General features: G+C 40.6%; 1 protein-coding gene across 8 annotated transcripts in view; it reads left to right on the forward strand.

Annotated features, from left to right (window-relative positions):
- DNAH11 (dynein axonemal heavy chain 11) overlaps positions 1–27,597 on the forward strand; it is a 278,479-nt gene that overhangs the window by 184,249 nt on the left and 66,633 nt on the right. For all 8 annotated transcript variants that reach the window (XM_039523273.1, XM_039523275.1, XM_039523274.1 and 5 more), the window contains 5 exons: positions 9,939–10,052; positions 10,918–11,061; positions 11,648–11,830; positions 12,763–12,864; positions 24,680–24,814. In XM_039523273.1, coding sequence (XP_039379207.1) covers positions 9,939–10,052; positions 10,918–11,061; positions 11,648–11,830; positions 12,763–12,864; positions 24,680–24,814 — 678 coding nt within the window. The remainder of the gene's footprint in view (positions 1–9,938; positions 10,053–10,917; positions 11,062–11,647; positions 11,831–12,762; positions 12,865–24,679; positions 24,815–27,597) is intronic.

The following is a 27,597-nucleotide window of genomic DNA, read 5'->3' on the forward strand; positions in this document are numbered from 1 at the left end:
GGCAATTGGTCTCACTTATTTTAATTACTTTAGTTTAAAACCTTTAGAGTGCGGAAGTGTTACGGGATCCCCAGAGTGCAGCCTGGCCTGTGGAACCACTGAGCCTCTCCAAACTCACCAACCTGAGGTATCCCTCACATTTTGATGCTGATGTCAAGCTACAAACATCTACAAACATCTAATAGGCACTGAACTTACACAGACATCCACAGGCAGGGACACACCTGTGATACATGAATGATCTCTCAGCCACTCATGAACTATCAATAGGGAGGTTCCTCCAGCCCCCCATCCTGGCACCCCAGAAGTGTACCATCTTGCACTGGGTCAGAACCCTCGCCAGTGCAAGTTCATTACCTAGTTTGCCACTCCTTTGTGGAAAAGTGGACATGCACCAGCCTTTGTAACCTGAGCAGATTTCCCAAGCACTTTAGACAACTCACTGGTAAGGATAAAACATCAAAATGAGTTTATTAACTACAGAAAGATAGATTTTAAGGATTATAAGTGGTAGGCATAAAGGTCAGAGATAAACTAAACATTTAGGATTAAGGTAACTAAGCAAGTCTTGAATCAAACAGCTTTGACAGATGATACAACCAGGTTACAGTTCCTCTATATACAGACTGGACTCTCTTTCTAGCCTGGGACCAAATTTCCCCAGTTCAAAGCCTTTGCCTTCCAGACGAGTTTCCAGGTGTTGACATGAGGAGCAGCGAAGAGAGGGCAAGTGATGATGTCACTTCCCCTCTTTTTTTATTTTTTTTTCCAGTTTGCTGGAAAGATCCTTGCTGTTATCATGGGATCAGGCACTCCCCATTGGTCAAGCAGTCTCCATTTCATACGTGACTTCTCTAAGGAGTCTCTGGGACAGTGGATTCTTTTCTTTATGAGTGTTGATGAGCTATTAACGCTGTCTGGCTACTGATGGCCACTCCTTTGTTGTAACTGAAAGGCTGGTTTTGGGTGTTCCCAACCTCACAACATATTTCAGTAACAATACTTCCTAACTTCAGATACAATGACAGAACATTAATATCCCATTGGATTGTATGTACAATAGATCAAGACTTTTAAAACGATACCTCAGAAGGTATATTTTGCACAAAACATATCATAAACATATCACCATGGTGAATATGGGGGTTCCAGGGTGCTACTGGTACAGAATATCACAGGAAGCTAATGGTGTAGGGATTTTGTAAGTTTTTAAAGCATTTACTAGATGCATGCTGCCTTTAGAGATGCCCTGTCTATAGAGGAGAGGGGAGGGATGGGGTGGTAGGATCACATCAGAATCACCCAGAGAGGAAGGATGAGTCTGGATGGGACCAGACCTATGGTGTAAGCTGGAGTTTGTACAGGAGTCAAGAGAGTCTGCTTATAGGTGTCACTTCTTTTGAGCTTGTAAACAGTGGCAGCAGCACTGCAGCTACTCTGTGGGCAGCTGCAGTCACTCTACCACATCAGTGTAGCTGTACAGCTATAAATGCATCGTGCTATGTCTTGCTTTCTAATAAGGAACCTGCCCCCTTCAAAGCAGAAAACAACACTGTCACACTAGTACAGAGTAGTATAGGTATTGTGGATGCTGGAATTACATTGGGTAAGCATGGGGAGTGAGGCTGGAACCACTCTGGCTCCCCCCACCAACTAAAACAATGGTTTTTGTTTGTGTGCTGCACTTGGATCATCATGTTCACTAGTCCAACTACTTTTTACATGTGATTGTACATTTTATTTCCAGCTTTCCCAGCAATTCAGATATTGCTCAGGCGCTCTTATCTGTAGGCACTTCTGCCCTGAACTGGACCACCAAAATGTTGGAGATCAGTATTAAAAGTCCTACCTCCACTTGGAGGAGTGGATTGATTGAAATCACCTTTCTGTCTCCCATTCCTTTACTTTTTTTTCTTAAAATCAATACGTATAGCTTCTTTGCTGCCTCCAGCCACCAAGAAGCAAAGAGTAGTAGCACAATAAACAAGAACAAAGAAGAGGAAATGAGGGAAATCAGAAAATGGAAATAAAACTAAAGAATAAGCTTGTGTGATATTTTAATTGTCTGTTCTGTTTAATGGAAGGTACTGCATCATATTCAAACCACTGCATGGTACTGTTTATGATGCAGGAGAGTTCAGCTGGTACACGTTCTTACCATTTTTAAATGGTGCCACATATGTTGTATGCAGCGTTGTTGTGGTCATGTTGGTCCCAGGATATTAGAAAGACAAAGTGAGTGGGGTAATATCATTTATTAGACCAATTTATTGAAGAGCTCTGTGCACCTCAAAAGATTGTCTCTCTCACGAACAGAAGCCGGTCCAATAAAAGATATTACCTTACCCACCTTGTCTCGCCACAGCTGTCGGGCTGATCTGCTGACTTGTATCTTCCCATATTAGTGCAGCTTGTCTAATACAGAATTTGTATTTTTCCCATATATAGTAGTATCAGTAGCTTAGGCTAGCAGGCTTGCAGCACATGGAGAGAAAGTGTGAACAAAGGAAGAGCTGAAAACCATACACAGTACTTAATTTTAAAGTATGCTATGTCTGTGATGCAAACCGACGAATGCTGGGAAATTCAACCTGTAACTCCCACCAACTCAATCCTGAACTCATGTTGTTTTGGAGGTGGGGAAAGGCAGGAGGGATTGAGTTTCCTGATTTAGCAATGTGTGCCTTAATCTGAGTTTATTCCTAGTTTGTTGTTTTCTTGTTTCGTATGTGTATCGATGTATTCTAAATACACACAGACACACACACACACTGAGCTGCCAGCCCAGATTATTGTACAAATAACTACTGTAGCTAGGACATTACCTATTCATAGTAAAAGTTCTTGGGGAGACTTTTTACTACCAATACACTGTAGCATCTATCCAAGTATTAATATCCCAGTCACTGTAATATTTTTCTTTCTCTGTAATTAGACTTTATTCAAGCAAGACCTAACAGGAAATGTGTGCGTGAGAAGCTATTTCACATGAGTTGTGAGATACAAGGCTAAAGACCAAACTAAGTACAACTGACTTCAGCCCCAGGCAGCATATCCTTAAAAACATAAGTACAGTAACCTCCCAAATATGCAAGTGTAAGTGATACAGAAATCCTGTACTAAGGGCTTGTCTATATGAGAAATTTGCAGTGATATAACCCAAATCGGTTTTTAAACTGATATAGTTCAGCCATTGCACAAGGATGTGTGAATGCTCTTATTTCAGTTTTAAGAGTGGCTTAATTTGGTTTAAGTTAAGCCTTTCGTGATAGACTTCAGACAAACTGATATAAAACTCTCTTAAACCAAAATAAGAGTGCCCACAAGGAATCTGTATTGATTTAACTATATCTGTTTAAATTCACACCTGAAATTAAACCAGTGCTAATACTAGGGGAGCCCATTGCACTATGTCAGGTTACTCATGGGGTCTCCTTAGAATCCCTGGATATGTGAATGGCAGCGGAGACCATCAGTAAGTGTCAGAACAAGAGAAGTCTCACCTATATAGTAAAGACATAAAATGGGACAACCCTACAGCTAGAGAGAGAGAAGCTGTGCTGCCCAGCTACACAGAGACTTCTGGGAGAGAAGCCTGCAGGCACTTCCCAGATGGTGAAGGTTGGGGATGGGAAGAGTGGGGGCTGTGGTAAACACCTTCCCCCTGCAGGTAGCAGCAACAGCAGGAAGCCAGGCAGAGGCTGGGCAACTTGTTCCTCCAGCGTGAGGTTCAGTCACTGCAGGGAGCCAGGCAGCTTGCTCCCCTACTGAGCCAGGAAAGAGAAGCATTAGGAGCACAGGGAGACACTGGAGAATGAGCCACCCACTCCCTGTTCAGAGGAGAAGTAGCCCCTGCAGAGGGTTAGGCTATGTCTACACTACCACAGTAAGTCAACGTATGCTACATAGCTGGAGTCAACATACCTTACATTGAGTTACCGCGGTGGGGGGTTGGCAGGAGACAATCTCCCGTCGATTTATCTTACACTTCTCGTTGGGGGTAGAGTACAGGGGTGGACTGGAGAGCGATCTACAGGTGATTTGGTGGGTCTTTACTAGACCTGCTAAATCGACCGCCGGTGGCTCGATCTCAGCTGTAGTGTGGACCTGCCCTTAGAGACTGAGCTTCCTGTTCCCCGACAAAACCTGCAGAGGCAGGATCCCTACTGCTGCAGCAGCTGGTGTGGGAGCTAAGAGAGTGAGAAGATCTGGTGTTCTGCTGGGGAGCAGGGGAATCCTGATATCACAGGGGTAACTTGGAATATACCTCTGCTACTCCCAAGGAACAATGGGGCCTGCTGAAATTCGAAGAGCTAGCTGCACCAAAGAGCCCCGGCTAAACCAGGATTCCTAGCCAACATCTCACTTACACCAGGTTATCTACTCAAGGACCTGGATTCTCCAGGAAGCTTAAAATGTATTTTGAGGGCTCAGAATAGCCTAGTGTGGAAGAATCTGATAGGTTCAGACTTGGATGAAGCCAGACTGTATGAGACCAGACCAGTGGCGTAACCCTGAGCTTGTAGGGAGCCAAGACAGACCTCTTATCGGCCAGGCCTCAAATAATTCAACCCGCATAGTAGGTGTCTGATAGTCAAGCAGGAGTTCTGTGATCACCGGGGAGACACGGGGGTGGTACTTGTGCAAGTGACTGTCCCACAGCATCTAGAAGGGAAAATTATTGGTGGCCTGGGCTATTTTTGATGGTCATGTTTGTTTCTGAAATTTGTTCTTTGCTTTGGGGTAGGTGTGATGATTCTCGGGGCATTCAGGACTGTGAGTCACTTTGTTGCCACCTGCCTGCGGTGCAAAGAAGCCTTGCCTATGCCAGCTGGGTGTTAACGCCCTGACAGAATCAGCCTGTCAGCTGCTCAAACACTCTTCTCTAAGCTACACCAGCCCTGCCAGTTGAAAATAGCTGCACTCCAGGTCCTAAGTTCATTCAAAGTGTCCCCCTGTGATGTTCAGCCCTTGATCACTGGATGCCCACAGAAATCCCAGATCCTCCATTTCCAAAGGAATAGTATACCCTAGTTTTGCCTTAGAACACCACCCTTACATCACATGCAGCATTTGAGTTTGGTTATAATAAATCAAAGAGAAATTTATTTAAGAAAAAAAGAGATTCATATAGAAACCAGGGGGACCAAACAGTTACATATAAAACAAAACCATAAAACATGAACTAGGGCCTACACTTACTGACAGTTACCTTTCCTAGCTAATAAAGCAGATTCTCACCCCCAATGTTCAGTCTTTTGTAGCACTCACTAGCCCCAAGAAGCCAGGACCCAATCTTTCATGAAGCATTTCTGCTCCTCAGAGAATGGATCCAGAGTATTTTTCTCCATCCTGTTGATATATTGAATCAGTCTGTTGCCTTTATTCACAGACAGGGTGACCCCTTTGTTGTCATATCTTTCCTTTCCACTTCCAGCTGGTTTCAATGTTTATAGTTTGTTTTCTGTTGGCTTATTTGGATTGTTGCAATGGAGGACAACAGAGCAACACATTACATATTTGGCTAGCCTGTGCAGGGTGACAACACCTTCCAACTTGAGTGGGCCTCTGCTGAGACATATGCTTCTCCAGTGACTCATTTTCACTCCAAGACCATAAGAACATAATTTTCAGTATAGTGACATTACTCCTTAAATATCACCATACCCACATCTCATAATGGTTATGGGTATCAATAAGATACACACTTTGAGTAGAGATCTCACATGCTATCTTTTATGGATAGATAAATAAATCTTTAGGGAGGGGAGGAGGGATAGCTCAGTGGTTTGAGCATTGGCCTGCTAAACCCAGGGTTGTGAATTCAATCCTTGAGGGGGCTACTTAAAGATCTGGGGCAAAAATTGGTCCTGCTAGTGAAGGCAGGGGGCTGGACTTGACCTTTCAAGGTCCCTTCCAGTTCTAGGAGATTGGTATATCTCCTATTAAAAAAAAATACCATGAAAGCAATTTATTAGGTATAGTGAGTTTGTCAGGACTGAGACAGGAGTTGCAGTGAACCAGTTGGCACCAATGGTATTTCTGTGTCACAGTATGGCCAGGCATCTCCTACCCTCTCTCCAAACTCTCCACTTTCCATCATGCAAACCAAGCAGAAACTCAGCACTCCTCACTTATCTTTCACCACCCTAGTTTTAAATTCCCAATTTCAGGGGGCAGCAGTGCGCAAAATTACCCTTTTCAACCTGCCCCCAATCAATCTTTCATCTACCGAAGGACAGTTTTTCAGAGATCATTTCCCTGAATCAGTCCCCTCCCTCTATTCCCCTCTTCTCCCACATGGCAGAGATGGTCAAACTGAGTAGATAGGCCATGAGGTGCTCCCATGTCTAAGGAGACTGTATCATGAGGCAAAGACTAGGAGCTCTCCCACAATCTCTCACAGCTCAGGGCCCCTCACTTGGCCAGGAAAAGGGACTCCGACAGGACAATGTTTAAGACCTCTGGGCTTACCCAGCACCAGCCAAGACTCTTCCAGAGAAACCTCTGCAAGGTTGTTGGTACTACACAAATCAAACCATCCTCACTGATCAAGAACCATTCAGGCTGGCTCTTTGGGACTTCCAGGATGCCCTGAGAAAGGAGCACAACAATGTGATGACTCTTCTGTATATAAATGGGCAAAGAGTGTTGTCCTTGCCCTCTACACAACAGGAAGAATATGGGGAAACCACATGGGCACAACTGGATTCCAAATAATGGTATTTATTAACTATATACAAAAACACAAGACTTCTCTAGCTACTTATGTATGCTGTTGCTCTACCAGGCTTCTGAATGTCTTCAGAACAGAAGACAGGGAGGCCTACTTGAGGGCTCCCAAATTATTTAAAGGGATAGTACCCAATTCCTATACAATGTGAGGTGGGGACAAGAAACTCAAGCATATTTGCTGAAGTGGGACAGATTGTCTCCTGGGCAGAAGGCCACCCCAGGCTGCATCAGAATGATTTACATAAGAGCGATGCTGAACACAAAAGCAGGCTGTCTAAGCTATCAGCAGAGAGACTACATGGAATGCTCCCTAAACCTAGAACTATTACAGTTGATTTCCAGTACCCCAGGCTATCTCCAGGGAGATCTATTTTCATACAATCAAAATGCAAAGGTGAAACTCTTGTTCACCTGAGAAGAAGACCACACCTCACTGGACACTCCGACTCAGATCTGTTTTGGCTCTGTGCTTTCCCTGCCCTTCTGCTAGGAAGGGTCACTCAGAAGGTGAAAAAAGAGGAAATCATGGAAGAAGGCCATGGTATTGAGAACTGTTTCTAGGCAGTCTCCCACCTGACAGGATCTCCTGTCCTTTAGCCAGGTCCTGATTTTGGAGTGTGACAGCTTGGCTAGCTTAGATAACCCACAATAATAGACTATCTTAGCATCCCACAGGCCTTCCACCCTCTTAGCCTACACAAGAATTTGGACAAAATTCTACTGACATCAGGCTAGAAAGACAACTCCAGGAAACTAGTCATCCTAGCTCTTCCGGATGTCTTGCAAGATGGCCTAAACTTGGGCCAAAGACCTCCTACCATTATATCTCATGTCTCAGCACTAAATAGTGTTATAAACACAGGCTCTTCCATGTCTCTGGTAGATCACCCAATGGTAGTCAAGCTCTTTAGGGGAGCATGTCTACCAAAACTAGCAGTCAGACCTGCCTTTTCCTACCTGGGATCTTCCCACAATTCTGTAGGCTCTCATGAACCAGTCAAACAGATGGCATCTAAGTCCCTGCATTTCATTTCCATACAGTCATGCTTCTTGATCACTGTCATATCAGAAAAGTCTGAAGCCTCTGCTCTTACTACATCTTCCATAACAGTCATTTTTCATACTACTGAATCATTTGTTACCAAGATAAACTCTTCTTTCCACACATCACAGAAAATTGTTCTTCCTTTGCTTTTCCCAAAGCCTCTACACCTGTATGAAAGAGTAGTTCAATTTTACCCTAGGAATTGATTTGTTCTGCTATCTGTTCATTTCTTTCACCCTAAATGTCTGGGCCTGAAAGCTTCTCCATCGCCAGACATCAAACCAATCCCAAGGGGATCCGTGCCCATTCAACATTCTTGATGGCAGCATCCTGGGTAGAAAGGGAGTCAAACATTGAGGAAGATCTGCCTCTTCCTGCCTCTCCTCCTTTGGCAATATTTGTGTGAGTTGTCATGCCAATAAAGTCTCACTGAATTGAATTGAAATTGTGTAAAGCTGCTATGTAGTCACTCCCAACAACACTGTTTTTACAGAGTGCTGTTGAGTTTGCCTTCATTCTTCTACAAAAGGAAAATTCCTAGTGGAAAGTGCTCCAAGCCATGGTACCTAAATAACTTAATTATACTATTTTTAGTTTCCTCATTCTACAGATGTTGGAGGCCTCTCATACTTGTCCATGAGGCTCTAAGAAAGAGCCATGACCCTTCCACTTTCACTCCAGATGAGTGCTTCCACAATTGTAACGAAACACAAAATTTTTACTAGTGGATTAAAAATAAAACTTTGTAACAGTGGCACTTTATTCAGCCACATTTATTATACATTTCTGGAATGAGAGCAGGAGGCGTGTGTTCAAGGTGTGGAGCCTCATGGACAAGTCTGAGCTGCCTATGATATTTGCAGGAAGCGAATAGCAATCCAAATGTCTTCAAATGGCAAAGAGGCCATATCCAGAAAGGAAATGATCAGGTAACAAATTTTGCAGTGTATTTCCAGGGTGGTTTCAGGATAAGAGTAATTGCTCTGTGTAGGTGGTAATTTAGCCACTGGTATACAAGTTCTCTCTTACAAAGTGACTTGTAGCTGTTCTGAAATGGCTTTTTAAATGCATGTTTATTTAATTAGTGGGTATTATTAAAATAGAGCTGACACCATTAAGTTATCAGAAAGCTTAATTTATTTCCACAGTACAAAAGCAATGTCATAAACCAGAAGCTCTGGGCAAATTTCTATTTTTTAAAATTCATGCTGTTTTTCAATTACACAATTACAAAATCCCAAAGTGGTCTAAATGTCTATTTTCTTACCTGATGTATTAATACAATCAAAACCAATTTTAAAAGAAAAAATACATTTCAAGAATAAAACACATTCACCAAATTTAAGCCTGGCATACATTTTTTATTTTATATGTAGTTATAAAATTGTCAGTTTCCATCATAATCGTTTACACTATCAGAGTGTTTAGCTATGACCCTGACCAGAGTATATTGTGATTACATAACTGGGCAAATGATAGCATAATTTAACTTTTTTTTTGTCATGATGCCAGATAAATCTGTCTGAGATCCACAAATGTGGCAATTTTTCTGCCATTTTCTAGCTCCTCCATTTGTCTGCTCACTATTTTGCATGTATTCTTGATATCAATGTGTTTTTCCCTCAAAGAATTTCAGTGGGTGTCCTCCATCTTCTTCCATGTTTCTGCTCACAAAAGGATAGAACAGCAAGAGGGAGCAACTTCATGATTTAGGACAGCAAAGAGAGAAGCTAGGATGAAAGGAATGTGGCACTCTGAACTCTTTATCAGAAGTAATGGGGTTTATGCTTTGTCTGGATGCAGTGGTCTGCAGGAAGAGGAGCCTGCAATAGTGGTCTCCCTATAAGCCTGGGGTTGTAAGTCACCTGCCCTGTGGAACTTTAACTTTGCAGAGCTCAGTCACAGCTGGAGATCTGACCCATTGTCTCTTTCTTGGGTTCATTGTATGTTGGGAGATTTTTTGGTTCTCATGATAGGAGCACAGGATTTGCCACACAGTTTATGTGACAGTGCCTAATGTAAGAAAGGTTACTATTTATTATATATTGCTTGCATACGCAGACACTAAGAAGAAGATCTGTCTGCAGCTTAAGCAGCTCTGACTGTATGTGGAAAATTAGGTCTCAGGGTAAACTCTTAAGATTCTTTGTTTGAATAGGTAGTGGCAATCCAAACAGAAGTATCTCTGAAGCAGAGAGAATGTGAAGATGACCTGGTGAAAGCTGAACCTGCTCTAGTGGCTGCTACAGCAGCTTTAAATACACTTAATAAGGTAAGAACCAGGCAGTTTAATGGCTGTGAGGAACTTCCTTTAAAGGATTTTAATAAGCTATGTATGGCTCAGCCCATTGGTCTTGTTGCTGTACTGATCAATGAAAGACCAGGAATGAGCTTGTTCCCCCACCTCCCTAGGCTGGCAGCCCCTGGGAATTTTGTAGAAGCAGCATAATTAGTATGAAGGAGCACCTTGAACCTCTTGAGCTCTGTCTGTTTGGAGGCATCACTGTGACATAGGATCTGCTGTGTGTGTATGCGGGACAGGGAGAAGAAGTGCATGTGTCCAGAAGAAAACTGACAAAATAGTATGATGTGTATAGATTATTTTACCTGCTGTTATTGAAAGTAGTAGCACTACAGTATGGTACAAATGTATAGGTTATTTTACTGTGATTTATTTCACTGATGATAAAGTCAAATCGCATCAAATAATCTATATTAAATATAATATCGACTGCAACAAGAATAATTAGTTGATTTGGGTTCAAGTCCAATAGGAAATTTGCATGAAAAAATGGCGTTTGCACTTTACGCCTTAGAAAATTGTATATGTATAAAGAATCCATACAGAACATTGCTTGTTTGTTTTAGTGCTCCTGGACAGCGATGGCTTCCTTTAACTATCATGCAGGTAGTTGCAGCTCCACTTACTATATGAAGTAATGACCAATGGGATCACAAGCAACCAAGAGTCATCAAAGAGTACAGCTGTGCATTCTTAATCTCTTAATCAGAATGATTCTGCTGTACCTCTGCTGCACCAGCAATTGCATAATTTCTCTGTAGACATCTCTCTTTGCAGATGGCTAACTCTATGTTTGGCAGCTTTCTGCTGATTTTTGTGTGTGATTGCTTTTCAGGTTAATCTCACTGAATTGAAAGCCTTCCCCAACCCACCGATCGCAGTAACAAATGTTACTGCTGCAGTCATGGTATTACTGGCTTATAAAGGCAAAGTGCCCAAAGACCGAAGTTGGAAAGCTGCTAAAGTCTTCATGGGAAAGGTACCGGACAGTGGGAAATCATCTGTTGGCTATGTGTGATGGGTGAGAGGAGGGCTAGTTAATTAAAAATTACAGTCAAGGGTAGTTTTGAGTCAAATGTAATATCACTTCCTTACAGACTTAATTGAAAGAGCTGTATGTCACATTGTTATAAATCATGTCTCCCCATGGCTTCAGTGGCATATTGAAGTCAACATGAGCATCAGCTGGGAGTTACTCATTATTTGCAAAAATGAGCACAGTCAAGTATAAGAGAGAAAATTGTATATATGTTTTTACCTGATATTAGACAATTTCCCAAATTAATTGCAAAAAGTGACTCGGGCGGTTGGGGTTTTTTGAGGGGGTGTGATGGGAGGGATTCAGTAAATGAATGACTCCTGTGAAGATGTGCTTCAGGCCACACTTTTTTTTTTTTCAAATTTGTATTCACTTACTGTTCAGTGCAATCTCCAAAAACAAACTAAATGCAGAGTGCCAATTTTGCTTTTATATTTTAAGGTCATGAAGCAGGAGTTAACTTGTGATCTGGAATGTTCTCTGCAGTGTAAATGGATTGGGTACATTAGGTCTCTTCTTCTTGCAGGTTGATGACTTCCTACAAGCTTTAATTAGTTATGATAAGGAGCATATTCCTGAGAACTGTCTGAAAGTGGTCAAAGAACATTACTTGAAAGATCCAGAATTCAACCCAAATTTGGTCCGCACGAAGTCCTTTGCAGCAGCTGGTCTCTGTGCCTGGGTTATCAACATAGTAAAATTCTATGAGGTACTATATATCAAAATATTTGGTCTCTGACTGGACAAGTAGGTGAGTTTGGAAGGATACTACAATAGATGCTTGTGACTATTTCAGCAGACTCAGTGTATTATTTTCAGTGAAGATAGAAGATTAAATGCAGATGGAGGTTAAATGGAAAACAGTGCTAAGGCTTGAAAACTTCATTTTTAAAGAACAAATTTGTGGCCACTGGGGTTTTGTAATTGTCATTTTGATGCAACAGTGGGGACAGATCGTATATCCTTCTCCAGATACACATCCCCCTTCCACTTAATCTAAAGGAAAATCTCAGCTAGCTGTCTACATGACAGTCAGTTTGAGACACAGTTGAGCAATTCTGATTCTCCAGTAGATGCCAGTGGTATATATGCAAACTAGTGAGCCCATTGCAATATGATGGCTGGATGTCATTTAATTGTGAATATTAGAAAATCTACTTGATTACAATGTGCTATTTAAATTAAATGCACACTTTACCCTTTTAATTCTGAGACCAAAAAATCATTCCACGTGTGAATTGATTTGATTTGCACAGGAGATCTGTTTTCCCAAATTGACACCCCCACCTCCCCCCGCTTTCTGTGCTAAGGAAACAAAAGTTGGAAGTGTTTGGTATGAGTGGGCAGCATTCATTTCTATTTAAGATAGCCTTAAATAAGCTACTGTCAGAACTACAAGGGATAACTACTCTCCTAGAAAGCAAGTAGTATATGTGTATAGCTATAATTATGTATTTAATGTAGATTTGTATGTATTTCACTACCATATACAAAAGGTAAAGCAAATGTATGCAACCTGTGACTTACTGGTTCATTGTACAGATTAGAAGCTCTTTCATCAGGTGTCATTTGCAGTTTTTGTGGATGAATACAAGGCCTACTTTTTGTCCTAATAAAACTTTACTCTTTCTATTTCTCAAGGTGTATTGTGATGTGGAGCCAAAACGTCATGCATTAGCCCACGCAAATGCCGAACTAGCATCAGCCACTGAAAAGCTAGGAGCAATTAGGAAAAAGCTTATTGTAAGTACTGTCTGAACAACGATAGTCCTCTTCCAGTATCTTGAGCTCATTTCATTGGCTTGTGTCCATCTCTATGGCAAGGCACTGAATCTGTCCAGAAAGATAACTGGTTTTATTACTCCCCAGCTCTGAAATGCCATAAAGTCCTTGTTTTAGTGTCAAAGATATGGTTGTATTAAGCTTTATTACTACTTTTCCTATAAACCTATTGAAGGGCATCCTGCATTTTCAGTTGGAGCACATTAGGCCATTAACAAGAAATTACAGAATTTCTCCAAAGCCATTCAGCTACATATATAACCAATAGATTTAATAAACAAAAATGGCAATTGATATAAATAACAGAATGATTTGTATGAGCTGTAGATCCCTGCAGAATCAGTTGTTATATGGTTGTTGACTTGTTGGTGCATAAGAATAACTTCCTGAATGGGCATTGGAAGCTCATGCCCATCTGCATTTATGCTTGGCATTAATTACATAAAGTTTGTTATGATGATCTAGTCTAATCTCCTGCATAATACAGGCCATTGTATTTCACCCATTAATTTTTGTGTCAAGTCTATATCTTGTGGTTGAGCTAGTGCATATAATTGATTCCAAGAGCTGAGCAGGATTCAAAGAGGAATTAGACCTTTGTATGGTTAACAAGAATATCCAGAGTTTTTATAATAAATATTAGAAATTAACAAGAGTTTTGGAAGAGAAATAATCCTCTCTGCTTCAGCCTTAATGCAACCTCAAACTATTGAAAATTAGGAAGAAACTTTCTTTGGGGGCAGGCTATCCCATAAGAAACTAAGGGTTTTTTTACCTTCCTGTGACTCATTAGACGGACCATTGGTTTTATTTAATGTGGCAATTCCCTTAGAGTAAGGGAATCATAAGTACTGCAAGATCTGTTGAGCTGGAGAACTCCATGTTTGCTTCTTGCAGCCCACATCTTGGATCCCCTCAGCTTCTATTATGGGGCGGTTTGTTCATAGGCCAGTGTTTATCCAAATGCCTTATCTTTTTCAGCAAACTATAGGAAAAAGGGACTCCTTCCCATTGTGTTTTGCTGTTTTACATGAGTAATCTGACTTAAGTAGCTCATTTGTATAAATTACAAATACACTCAAAAAGGCATCCTGAAGCGATATGGCATTATCAGATTTTGAAATGGGCTCACAATAATTCACTTATTGTAATGTAGCACTAGATAAAGGAAAGATACCACTTGGCAGCAGGGCCGGCTCCAGGCACCAGCGCAGCAATTCGGCAGCGGGTCCCTCAATCCCTCTCAGAGGGAAGGACCTGCCACTGAATTGCCACTGAAGAATGAAGCAGCAGCAGTAGAGCTGTTGCCGATTGCAGCCTTTTTTTTTCTTTTTGGGGGGTGGCATTTGGGGCAGCAAAAACGATGGAGCTGGCCCTGCTTGGCAGTTACTGCAATGTATTTGAATTGTCCATTTAAAGGTAATAATATCTGTTACTGAAACATTTTAATTAAAACTTTGTGTTTATCTGATAGTATTATATAAGGCTTAAAAGATTAAAGTCATTTTAATACTGCAGTCTAAATCACCAAGAAACATATACAAACACTTTTCCAGGATTGTCAACTAGATAAAAATAAAAATTTCTTTTAAAAAATATAGTTAAAACTAGGGCTGTCAAACAATTAGAAAAATTAATCGTGATTAATCGCGCTGTTAAACAACAATAGAATACCAGGTTTCAGAGTGGTAGCCGTGTTAGTCTGTATCAGCAAAAACAATGAGGAGTCCTTGTGGCACCTTAGAGACTAACAAATAAATACATTTGTTAGTCTCAAAGGTGCCACAAGGACTCCTCGTTGTTTTTAATAGAATACCATTTATTTTAAATATTTTTGGATGTTTACTACATTTTCAAATATATTAATTTCAATTACAACACAGAATACAAAGTGTACAGTGCTCACTTTATATTTATTTTTTATTACAGCTATTTACACTTTAAAAAACAAAAACAAAAGTTCAGTTCACCTCATAAGTACTATAATGCAATCTCTTGATCATGAAAGTTGAATTTACAAATGTAGAATTATGTACAAAAATAACTGCATTCAAAAATAAAACAATGTGAAACTTTAGAGCCCACAAGTCCACTCAGTCCTACTTCTTGGTCAGCCAATCACTCAGACAAACAAGGTTGGTTACAATTTGCAGGAGATAATGCTGCCTGCTTCTTGTTTACAATGTCACCTGAAAGTGAGAACAGACATTCACATGGCTCTGTTGTAGCTGGCATTGCAAAATATTTACATGCCAGATGCACTAAATGTCCCTTCATGCTTCAACCACCATTCCAGAGGACATGCTTCCTTGCCGATGATGGGTTCTGCTTGATAACGATCCAAAGTAGTATGGACTGACACATGCTCATTTTCATCATCTGAGTCAGATGCCACCAGCAGAAGGTTGATTTTCTATTTTGGTGGTTTGGGTTCTGTAGTTTCCACATCAGTGTGTTGCTCTTTTAAGACTTCCAAACCATGCTCCACACCTTGTCCTTCTCAGATTTTGGATAGCACTTCAGATTCTTAAATCTTGGGTCGAGTGCTGTAGCTATTTTTAGAAATCTCACATCAGTACCTTCTTTGCATTTTGTCAAATCTGCTGTGAAAGTGTTCTTAAAATGAACATGTGCTGGGTCATCGTCTGAGACTGATATATGCATAAGGTGGGTAAAACAGAGCAGGAGACATACAATTCTCCTCCCAAGGAGTGTAGTCACAAATTTAATTGATGAAATATTTTTTAACAAGCATCATCAGCATGGAAGCATGTCCTCTGGAATGGTGGCTGAAGCATGAAAGGGCATACAAATGTTGAACATGTCTGGCATGTAAATATCTTGCAATGCCAGCTACATCAGTGCCATGTGAATGCCTGTCCTCACTTTCAGGTGACATTGTAAATAAGAAGCAGGCAGCAGTATCTCCCGTCAATGCAAACAAACTTGTTTGTCTTAGCGATTGGCAGAATAAGAAGTAGGACTGAGTTGACTTGTAAGCGCTAAAGTTTTACACTGTTTTGTTTTTGAGTGCAGTTAAAACCAAAAAAATCTGCATTTTAAGTTTCTCTTTCATGATAAAGAGATTGCACTTCAGTACTTCTATGAGGTGAATTGAAAAATAATATTTTTTTTGTTTATCATTTTTACACTGCATATATTTGTAATAAAAAATAAACATAAAGTGTGCGCTGTGCACTTTGTAGTCTGTGTTGTAATTGAAATCAATATTGAAAATGTAGAAAAACGTCCAAAATATTTAATAAATATCAATTGGTATTCTAATGTTATAAGTGCGATTAATCGTGATAATTTTTTAGTTAATTGCAATTAATTGACAGCCCTAGTTAAAACCACCTCTGTACAGAAAGCTGGAGAAATAATCTCCATGTAGTAAAAGTTAGATTCTAGGAGCTTCAACTACAAACAAATTAATCTTATTTTATTACCAGAGTCTTATGATAAAGACCAGTCAGAATTCTCTTCCCAGCTTTGCCACATACTTTGAGCCACAGAGGTTGTCAAGTTTCCCCACCTATAAAAGTTACGGGATGTTCTGAGGCTTAATTCAGTTAGGTTAAATATTATGAAATATTAGGTTAGATAATAGGAAAAACTTTAAGTATAAGGCTAGTTAAGCTCAGAGGAGGCTTCCAAACGAGGTTAAGAACAGGTTGGACAAACACTTGTCAGGGATGGTCTAGAGTATACTTGGTCATGCCTCCGTGTGGGCGGGGGCTGTGCTAGATGACTTATAAAGGTCCCTTCCATTCTACATTTCTGATTCTATGATTATAAATCAATTTGAGGTCATCAGATGGAAGGCACAAACCAGGGTTACTATACGTATTTCCTATTTTGACAGAATATACCCCTACCAATTCCAGAAAGTCCAGCACTTCATTTTTGACCTAGCTATCACCCAGCATTTCACAGGCCATCTCCAGTTTATGGCCGTTCTCAGTTTTTCAGGGTTAGTTTCCTTTCTTCTGCATCTAGTCCCACTGCAGCATTCTTCACCCAAACAAGTTGCTATATGCAGTCTAGGATGAATAACCTGCAGTTGATCTAGAATTTGTGGACCCCCCCAACTCTGCCACACCCTGTCCCCCAAACTCTTGTCCTTTTTATACTCAAAATTAGCTGGGATCCCCAAGGCTTGTCCACACTGGAAGAGTTATATTGTGTTAGATCACATGTTAACGAACAAGATGACCCACCTGACTGAGTTGTACTGAGATGAAACACAGGCTGTCATGTAGAACTGTAGGGTTAATCATGACCTGCTGACAAAATATTTAACATCTAACATGATAGACTTTGATATGGTGGGGGCCAGATTCTGTAGTGAATTTACGTCCCCTTTATGCCACTCAGGCAGCATAAATGAGTCATAGTCTGGCTGTAAATGTACAGAGGATTCTCCGGTGTAGGGGAACCCTGCTTAGTGCATATGAGCTGGATTCAGGTCTGTGCCAGGGGTGCCAGAACAGGGGGCATCAGGGGGCCATGGCCCCATCACTTTTAGGGAGCTTCTGACACTCCTGGTCTGTGCCTATGCCCCCCCCCCCAACATGTAGGTAGGTAGCCTGTAGAGGGAGGGGGGATGCACTGGGGGAAGTAAGGTGAGTATTGGAGTTTAACTACACTACACCAATCTTCCACCGGCACAGGGTCTACTAAGCATCCTGTATCAGTGGCTGCACGACAACCGTTCTAGTTTGTGTTGGAGCTGATTCTGACTGTCTATACTGCAGCATAACAAATGGGATAAGAATGGTGAGAGTTACTTTTCTGTCAAGAATCTCTTGATTCATCATACTGAAGTAGGCATTTACATTTTTCCTACAGCTATCCAAACATCAGTCCATCCATTCACTGACCTCTATGTTTCAATGCACTCCCCTTCCCCATCCTAGTCTTCTGAAAAATAGAGTTAAAGGCAGAGTGTCATTAATGACCTCTGTGTCTAGACTAGACTCATGGATTTCCAATGGCTCCCTGCCCTATGTCCAAGTACTTTTTTTATTGGCCAGCAGAGAAAGTTGTAAATATTTTTCAAATAGAAGTTTTTGTAGATAGCAGTTTTCTATAATGATTAATAATCATTGCAGCCGTTAGTCATTAATCAATAATATATAGTCAGCTTAGGTGACACTATGAGCTTCACCTTTCACTTTTAATGCCTTCTGAAATATATCGTAAAATGACAAATTAAAATCCTTGTCAAGTGCAAACAATATCATAATGATTTATTGTGGGGGGGCGGTTTAATGACAGATATACCTACTGGTGCACATTCTGTACGTTGTTTAAATATCTGTTGTGTTTTAACACCAGTTAAACTTACTAAAAGAAAAATTGAGCGCACAGATTTCTTCTGAGTGTAAAACCTTTAAGGCTGGGTTTACATGCACATGCCCAAGCCTGCACACACTTACTTCAGTGACGGTTCCCAATATTTTTAATGGGGCCACTTATGATACTAGGTACTATACTCTGAAGTAAATGTATGGGGGAAACAGGGCCCATTATAGGAAATACAATAAATAGAAAACAATTCAATTTTTAAAAAAAATTAACTGATAAATATTTGATCCAGCAGGACTCAGCAACCCTACTGTAAAGACATTATAGTCCATTACTTCAATAGTGTTGGGGGCATACTATACCAGAAGCACCACAGTAAGACCATATGCTAAGAATCCTTGTGTAAATTGTTTATACACGCACCCACACACAGAGATTATACGGTGTCTCAGACTAGGCAGGGTCGAGCTAGGTTGATATTTGGATGGGAGATGTTGTTTTTATTATTTTTTCTTTAAAATTGTTTGCATAACACCACAAATTTATCCATCACTTTATAATGGTGTAAAATAGATTGTAATCTCTTTAAGGTAAGAAATGTACGGACCTAATCCAGCTAGCATTTACTACTGAGTGCAAGTGCTTGCTACCATTAGTGGTCTAACAGAGATTCCAGGGCAACATTCATAGTAGTACCTGCTTTGCTCAGTAATAAGTGTTTAAAAATGAGTGTGCACCATCCCATAGAATTTAAAGTGGTTTAGGATGAAAAGCTCTTTATAACTATACTTATACAAACATTGGTGTAGCTGACAGAAAGTGTATTGTATTATAATACAACAGTTTACTTTAGGTATGTTGAAGGTCATGAAGCTAAAAATGCATCCTGATCAGAAAATGCCATAGAAGCAAGAAATTGAGATAGATTGTTCTTAGAGGAAGATCACTGGCAAGATTCATCAGTACTTTCCCCATGAGGCAGGCACTGCTTTCACTCTTTGATGATTTCTGTTCAAGAAAATATAGGGTTTTCCTTTATGTATAATTGCAATATTGCCAACTCTCGTGATTTTTTTCATGAGTGACAGGATTTTGGTGGGGGCTGGAGTCCGGTCTCTCAATAATGTGAGAAGCTCCAGTCTTCTAACCAATTTGAGCCCTGCCAGGCGGCAAATCCCTTCTGATTGGTTGCTTAGCCCCAGCTGGTGGGTAAATGGTGCAGGCAGCCAATCACAGCTGCTGCAGGAAGAGAGCTCTCTCCCCCGTCCCCTCTGCAATCTGAATCTATCCTCATAGGAAGGAAGGGAGGGAACAGGAGGGAGCTACAAAACCCAGTGGTTCAAGAGGGCTCCATCTCCTCTTTTTTCCTCCTCTTCTGTGAGCAACGGGGACAGGGTGGCACTGTTGCTTCTGCATCCCCTGGCCTGGGAAGGAGGAGAACGGGTAAAGAACCCCAGAGCTGCTCCCCACCATTCTGGAAGGCTGGGGGGGCTGAATAGATGGAGGGTGGGTGCTGAACTGATGTATAGTGGGGTCTGTCGGGGCAGCTGAACTGATGTGGGGACAGGATTGATTTGGAGGTTGGGGGGCAGAATTAATTGCAGGGATGGGGATGGGCAAATGTGGAGGTGAAAAATCTCCTTACCCAATAAATGCGGGAGAGTGGGAAACACTGTCTCTCTCACACACACTAGAGATGGGCAGGGGGAGTTCAAAAGACAGACCCAAAATAGAACTCAATATAATGTTGTTTTTAAATCGCATGAATGTTTGGGGAAAATCTCATGATTTTTTGAGGTTGGCAATACTGTAATTGGCACTTCTCCAGAAAAAAAAATAAAGGAAACTCCTGACTGTGTTCTGTCTTTATGATGCTAAATTCCCAGTTGCTGGCCTCTGTAAATGGGCTCTGGTCAAAATCTGTCAGGAATGGGACAGGAGCAGTCAAGCCTAGTGGTGGGAGTCAGGATACACAAGCCAAAGGCCAGAACTGGGTTACCTGGAGTCAGGGAAGGCAGGAGCAACATTGAGACAGAACTGTAACAAGGTCGGGTGTATCTACGCAGCAGGTCAATGGTCTGCCTTGATGCACAGACAGCCTCCAGATGTTTTCCCTAGGTCTTAAATAGTGTACCTGGGCCAATAAGGGAATGTGGTAGGCTCCTCTCGCCAGGGCCTCTCTGGGAAGGACATCCAGTGGTGCTTGGCCTCACAAGGCTCACAGCCCATCAATCACTGCTCTGCCAGAGCGGTTGGGTGGCAGCATGGATGTGGCAATTGCTCATGGACCCACAGACCTAGATTCTCGCTCCCCAGATCCTCGCAGTATGGTGGTTATGGAGTGAGCTGTGCTTTAGACCCCTTTTTAGTTCCTGTCAAGTGCACCTCTTTGGTGACAGGTTTCACTACCTTCACCCCTTTCTGGGTAGAACCACACAGTCCTACCACTCTAAGAGTGGATCTTTGGGCTGCAGCTCCTCTGTTTACCAACTGTGATAACAGGACAGACCCAGCTGTGTTTGGCACCTGTAATCCATCTTCCTCCAAGAGCCTGTAACCAGCAGCTGATTAAAAAGCTGATTTAAAACCAGCAGCTGACTCAAGAACTTCTTCTAAGCCAGAGGTTTTCAACCTCTGGTCTGCAAAACCCTGAGAGTCAACAGGCTATGTCTAAGATTTCCAAAGGGATCTGTACCTCCATTCCAAATTTGTAATGGGTCCGCAAATGAAAAAAGGTTGAAAACCACTGTTCTAAACAAAGCATTATTTATTCACCCGAAGATATATAACAAGCAGAGCTCAAAGGGATAAAACTACAGAAGGCCTATATGCCCGTGCTATACCTAAACTTTTTTTTAATTTCTTTGCAAGTTTTGGGTAAGTTCTTTTCAGCCCAGACCCCCTTTCCAGGTTTGGGGGAGAAAGCCCGTGCAGCATTCTCTGTGTCTCTGTGGCAACTCCTCACTAGAGCTGGTTAAGACTTGGAATTTCTGTTATGTGGGAAATTTTGACATTTCAAAGTTTTGTTTTAATTTCATGTCAGAATGAAAACAAATATTCTTGAAATTTCCCATGAAATGAACACTCTGAAAACATTTATTTTGGAAAAATTGTTTTGGAAAATTATTGGAATTTTATATTTCATGTCTTTTTTCTTTTTCTTTTTATATTCCTTCTTGACATGTCATATTATGCAATGCTTCTACTGATGTCATAATATAATAGCTGAATATTTAACTACTTGAAACATTTTAATGTCTTTTCTAGATAGTCTCCGCTCTTTAGGTTGTGTTGAAGCAGTTTAACACAGTGTTGCCTCCTTGGGCGATTGTGTCTTTAATGGTTTAGTGCCACTTTAATCCTAGGCTTGGGAAAAATTTATCTGGTCTGACTGGAACCAGGCAAGTGGGCATTCCCCAATAAATAGCTCCTGCATTGTTTCCATGAGGACCCTTTGTATTCTCACTGGTGGCACCTTATCTTTGTCATTGTTTTGCTTCCTGTTTGTTCCCCCCTAACAGTCTCCTTTGATTGGACTCTATGCAGTCAGGCAGGATATCAAGCAGGTAAACTGAGATACATATTTCAGAGCAGCACCCATGTTAGTCTGTATCACCAAAAAGAACGAGGCGTACTTGTGGCACCTTAGGTACTAACATTTATTTGAGCTTAAGTTTTCATGGGCTAAAACCCACTTCATCGGATGCATGGAGTGGAAAATACAGTAGGACGATATATATACACAGAGGACATGAAAAAATGAGTGTTGCCATACTAACTATAATGAGAGTAATCAATTAAGGTGGTCTATTATCATCAGGAGAAAAAAAACTTTTGTAGTGATACTCAGGATGGCCCATTTCCAACAGCTGACAAGAAGGCGTAAGTAACAGTAAGGGAAAAAAATATAGCCCATTGAGATACATATGGTATTGATAAAAGATAATACAGATATCTCCATCATTCTTCACAGTCATGAAATAAAAATGTTTTTAGCTTTGTATATTAGACTCTTCTTATTATTTGCTCACATTCAGTCCATTAAATCTGATAGGATCACAGTTAACATTCCATCTTTCTCAAGTATCCCTTTGGAAGCCCTCAGAAGATTTTGCCACACAAAAGGGGTCATCTTTAACTTCCAGGCCTAAAATCATCATCATAAACACCTCCATAAACAAAATAGAAATCTTGTGGGTAATGAGGCAGTCAATACAAATCACCCTTACATATCAGGATCTAACCTGGCTTTCCAGCTGTTCCCTTCCTTCCAACATTTTATTGTTCTCATTGTACTGCTTGAATTCTTTGAAATTTTCCTGATTGTCTGTTTTCGCTCCTGTGGATTTGCCTATCCAAACTACTGATCTTGGTAATTATAGTCTAAAACTTTTCTTCCCGGGAAGTCATTCTGTTGTGGAACTGTGTACTCTTTGATTCTTGGCAGCTCTTCTTCTAGTACATCTGAGATGGAATTATTTTTGTGCAAAGCAGAAGTTAGCTAAGCAGTTTCTGAAACCACTTTGGGACAGCAAAATGACTTCAGAAGACCTCTCTGCAACTGCTTTCTTTCAAAAGTCTTTTTTACTGTGTTCGTGTAATGCCTCACCTGGATGTTCATGTGCAAAAATGACTCTCCAAGCTGGTTACCTTTTTGTTAACTCTTACATGACATGTCTGCCACTCAAGCATCTGACTTTGGTGCCATCTTTCTTTCATGTTTCTTCACTCATCTATCTTTTTATTTTTTTGCCATTGTAGGAAGTATTAATTTCTCTTTGGAAGTATAGGGGAGAGGATGCCTGGGAGATGGAGAAACTAACTCTATGATAAATACATTGGATTTTTTTTCCAACCTTCTATTAGTGATTGTTAAAGGTGACCTGTGAAGGGAGAAGAATGTGTTTGTGTCCTTTTTTGATTCTTTGTCATAAATAAGGCTACGATTTAGTCACGAGTATTTTTAGTAAAAGTCATGGACAGGTCATGGGCAATAAACAAAGTCACGGCCAGTGACCCTTCCCTGACTTTTACTAAAAATACCCCAAACTAAATCTTAGGTGCTGTGGGAGGGAGGGTGCTCCAGCAGATGCTGCTGTTCTGTGGGGGAGAGGGATGCTCTGGCCATCGCTGCTGCTCCTGGGTGGGGGTAGGGGGAGGCGGCCCAGGGCCCTGCCGCTGCTGTTGCTCCTCTGGGTGGGGGCAGCCTGGGGTACCGTTGCTGCATCTCCTCCAGGGAGAGGCAGCCCGGGGGCACCGCTGCTGCTTCCAGCCCACTGCTCCGCGGCAGCTCCCGGGACCAGCTGCCTGGGGCTGTCCAAGCAGCAGCCGGTGTGGCTGGCCCCGGGATCACCCCAGCTGTTCGGGCGGCCCTGGGGTCAGCCACACCAGCCACTGCAGAAGTCACGGAGGTCCCAGAAAGTCACAGAATCTGTGACTTCTGTGACCTCTATGAAAGACTCACGGCCTTAGTCATAAACAGAAGGTGGCTTTTAATTTTTGGTTGTAGAAGTAGGGGAAATGTCAGATCTTCCCTAGCTTTTTGGACTTGTTGGAAACTTTCAAGGATTATTGAGAGATTTCTTAAGCTTTAGTGGAAGAGTTGGGCTGATGAATCTTTAATAATAATAATTAATTAAAAAATTCTCCAAGTGTTTCTCGGATGTTTCAGTTAAAGAGGGATGAATAGAAATAGTTTTGAACATTCTTGTCTTAAAATCCTTTCCCCTCTCATTTGCCCACCTTTCAGTCTCCTGTGATACTACTAGTTCTTCAGTTAACCATAGAATCTTCCAGATTAGAAGAGACCTAGGGTTCTCATGTATAACAATGAGTAGAGAGGAAGAATCACGATGGTCTTTTGATTAAAGTACTGGACTGGACATGAGATCTGCATTCCCTTCCCGCATCCACTGCAGACTTCCTGTGTGACAGGGGGCAAGTCACTTGATGTCCCTGTGCCCTGATGTCCTTCTGTAAAATGGGGATGATTACAATTCCTTTCCCTCATCTTTTTGCTGCCTGTTTAGATTGTAAGATCTTTGGAGCAGGGATTATTTCTTGTTATGTGTTTGTACGGTGTCTAGTACAATGAGGTCCCAATCTTGGTGCCTTATCATAATACTCATCCTCCTCATATTAAAGCAGAAACCTGACTCCTTTTAAAACAAAGTAACTTCAGACTTACCCCACCTATCACTGTGGTGCAGTGTAATCTTCACTTACCTAGTGATCTCTACTATGTCTGCCAATATTTGCTTAATAAGACCCTCTGGAATTTGTGTGTGTGTGCGTGTGCAGCACACAAAATCTGCCAGGAGCTCCATAGGCATATAGGAAGACACAGTTCCTGCTTTAAAGACTTCACATCCTTCAGAATGAATGTCATTATATACATGTAAAATATTACTAAAGTACAGAAAAAATGGCTGAGGTTACAAAACCTAAATCTGACTCTGTTGTGCAGGAGCTGGATAGCAATTTATGCAGACTCACGGCTTCATTTGAAAAAGCAATAGCAAAAAAAGTCCGATGTCAAGAGGATGTGAACCGAACCAACAAAACAATTGAGCTGGCTAACAGACTTGTCAAGGGACTTCAGGCAAGTAGATTTTTTTCTTAATGCTGTTTCCAAAATTAATAATTAAAATATTCCAAATATTTTAAACTATTTTGATTACATTTAAAAAATTCTGGAGCGTAAGTATTAAATTCCCAGGTGACAGATGAGTTAAATCAATTCAGTAAAAAACAAGCAAGCAAACATACCTTACCTTGCCTATTAGGTTAAGAGGCAACCAAAATCTGAGAATACTATCAGAGGTGTCATGCATTTTTTTTTAAATCACATGCCCCTCACTACATGGCCCCCAGAGAAAAGTCTCCATAACTAAGTCACCACATTTGTACACAACTGCGAACACATTGTGACAGCATAGGCAGCCTCTGGTTAATGAGAAGAGAGACTGAACAATCCTCTAGGTCAGGATTGAGTCATATTGCATCCGCCCACATTGCACTTAGTCTGTAAGTAAGTAGAATACGCTAGTTGGATTTTTTTATATTGCTGTTGCAAAGCTATTCATATTTAATAGGAACTAAATGCATTTTTATTAAAAAACGTAGTCTAAATTTCAATGTAGCCATTATCTTTATGTGTAGACAAATATCATCATAGTGAAACAGACGCCTGTTTAATGGTCAGTTTCTATATAGCCATTCAAGTAAGACGTAGTGCTGCTATATGGCTTCCCTAATTACTCACACAGATAATGCTGCCTTCCCACAATATGTGGGATTTATTACACATCCTTCCTTGGTAAATTGGTATTAACAATAAGAACATAATAAATACATGGAAGATGGTTATACTACTTATATTCCTATGGTCTTCTAAATGTAAAAGGATTTTTAAAAATTAAGTAAAGTTCAGTTTAGGGCTGTTTGATTAATCGCAGTTAACTTACGCGATTAACTAAAAAAAATTAATCGTGATTAATCGCAGTTTTAATCACACTGTTAAACAATAGAATACCAATTGAAATTTATTAAGTATTTTGGATGTTTTTGTACATTTTCATATGTATTGTATTCTGTGTTGTAATTGAAATCAAAGTGTATATTATTTTTATTACAAATATTTGCACTACAGGAATGATTAACAAAATAAATAGTATTTTTCAGTTCACCTCATACAAGTACTGTAGTGCAATGTCTTTGTCATGAAAGTGCAACTTACAAATGTAGATTTATTTTGTTACATAACTGCACTCAAAAGTAAAACAATGTAAAATTTTAGAGCCTGCAAGTCCACTCAGTCCTATTTCTTGTTCAGGCAATGGCTGAGACAAACATTTTGTTTGTTTACATTTACAGGAGATAATGCTGCCTGCTTCTTATTTACAATGTCACCTGAAAGTGAGAACAGACATACACATAGCACTTTTGTAGCCAGCATTGCAAGGTATTTACATGCAAGATATGCTAAACATTCATATGCCCCTTCATGCTTCAGCCACCATTCCAGAAGGCATGCTTCCATGTTGATGATGCTTGTTAAAAAAAATATGCGTGAATTAAATTCGTGACTGAACTCCTTGCAGGGAGAACTGTATGTCCCCTGCTGTCTTACCTGCATTCTGCCATATATTTCATGTTATAGTAGTCTTGGATGATGACCCAGCCCATGTTGTTCATTTTAAGAACACTTTCACTGCAGATCTGACAAAACGCAAAGAAGGTACCAATATGAGATTTCTAAAGATAGCTACAGCACTCAACCCAAGGTTTCAGAATCTGAAGTGCCTTCCAAAATCTGAGAGGGATGAAGTATGGAGAATGTTTTCAGATGTCTTAAAAGAGGAACACTCCGATGCAGAAAGTACAGAACCCGAACCACCAAAAAAGAAAAACAACCGTCTGCTGGTGGCATCTGATTCAGATAATGAAAGTGAACATGCATTGGTCCACACTGCTTTAGATAGTTATTGAGCAGAACCCAGCATCAGCATGGAGGCATGTCCCCTGGATTCGTAGTTGAAGCATGAAGGGACACATGAATCTTTAGGTTTCAGAGTAGCAGCCGTGTTAGTCTGTATCCGCAAAAAGAACAGGAGTACTTGTGGCACCTTAAAGACTAACAAATTTATTTGTTAGTCTTTAAGGTGCCACAAGTACTCCTGTTCTTTTTATGAATCTTTAGCACATCTGGCACGTAAATATCTTGCGATGCCGACTCCAACCGTGCCATGAGAATGCCTGTTGTCACTTTCAGGTGACATAAACAAGAAGCGGGCAGCATTATCTCCTGCAAATGTGAACAAACTTGCTTGTCTGAGCGATTGGCTGAACGAGAAGTAGGACTGAGTGGACTTGCTGGCTCTAAAATTTTACGTTGTTTTATTTTTGAATGCAGGGTTTTTGGTACATAATTCTACATTTGTAAGTTCAACTTTCATGATAAAAAGATTGCACTACAGTACTTGTATTAGGTGAATTGAAAAATACTGTTTCTTGTTTTTTTACAGTGCAAATACTTTGTAATAAAAAATAAATATAAAGTGAGCACTGTACACTTTGTATTCTGTGTTGTAATTGAAATCAATATATTTGAAAATGTAGAAAACATCCAATTTTTTTTAAATAAATGGTATTCTATTATTGTTTAACAGTGTGATTAATCACACGATTAATCGTGATTAACTTTTTTAGTCACATTGAATCGCAATTAATTTTTTTAATCACTTGACAGTCCTAATTCAGTTAGATTTCATAAAGTCCTTGTTTATGTATTCTGCAAAAACACAACTCACTTCTTTTGCAAGGAATGCCTCCATTTCTGCAGACAAGGTGGGTGAGATGGTATATTTTATGGGACCAACTTCT

Source organism: Mauremys reevesii, linkage group 2, assembly GCF_016161935.1.
Source record: "Mauremys reevesii isolate NIE-2019 linkage group 2, ASM1616193v1, whole genome shotgun sequence".
NCBI lineage: Eukaryota > Metazoa > Chordata > Testudines > Geoemydidae > Mauremys > Mauremys reevesii.